Source organism: Alligator sinensis, unplaced genomic scaffold (genome assembly GCF_000455745.1).
Source record: "Alligator sinensis unplaced genomic scaffold, ASM45574v1 scaffold1329_1, whole genome shotgun sequence".
Taxonomy (NCBI): Eukaryota; Metazoa; Chordata; order Crocodylia; family Alligatoridae; genus Alligator; species Alligator sinensis.
This window is the reverse complement of record NW_005842460.1, coordinates 195,765-196,333: the sequence shown is the minus strand read 5'-3', so window position 1 is coordinate 196,333 and position 569 is coordinate 195,765. Positions and strand designations below refer to the sequence as shown.

Below are 569 nucleotides of genomic sequence, written 5' to 3'. Positions count from 1 at the left end.
GCTAGAGCAGGGGTCCTGGATGCCTGGCTTCTCTGGGTGGGGAGAGCGGTTTGGAGGTTTAGGGCAAGGGGAGATGCCCCTTCCAGGTTCTTGCCTCATTTTAGGAAGGCAGTTGGGTCTGGTGGGTGAGCAGGGGTGGTGATGGGAGCCCTTAGTTCTCTCCAGCTCTTGGAAGGGAGTGGGGTCGGGGGTTACAGCAGGGGAGGCTGGGAGCCCAGACACTTGGGTTTTCTCCTTGCTCTGTCCAGGCTATTTTCCCTGCCGTGGGGTGACTGAACCCAGTGCTGCCCTACTGCCTCTGCCCGAGGTGCCCCTACCCCTGCTGATCCCACCCCCTCTTCCCCACAGCTGACAGACGATGTGAAGAAGGACAAGGAGAAGGAGCCTGACAAGGCCGACAAGCCCGAGAGCGCTGCTGCCCCCAAGAAGAAGGGCTTCGACGAGGGTCGCAAGGGCAGCGACGATGACAGCACCGATGACGAGCAGGTGGGTGGGGTCACATGGTAAAGTGGGTGGGGCCAGGGTGGGGTGTGGGTGGGGCCCAAATGGCAAGTGGGAGTAGTGAAGCC

At 61.7% G+C, this 569-nt stretch overlaps 1 protein-coding gene across 1 annotated transcript in view; it reads left to right on the top strand.

Moving 5' to 3' along the window:
- Positions 1 to 569, top strand: part of SF3B2 (splicing factor 3b subunit 2) — a 27,889-nt gene that overhangs the window by 22,929 nt on the left and 4,391 nt on the right. Inside the window, exon 8 of the mRNA XM_014523209.2 lies at positions 349 to 486. Within this exon, the coding sequence (XP_014378695.1) occupies positions 349 to 486 (138 nt within the window). The remainder of the gene's footprint in view (positions 1 to 348; positions 487 to 569) is intronic.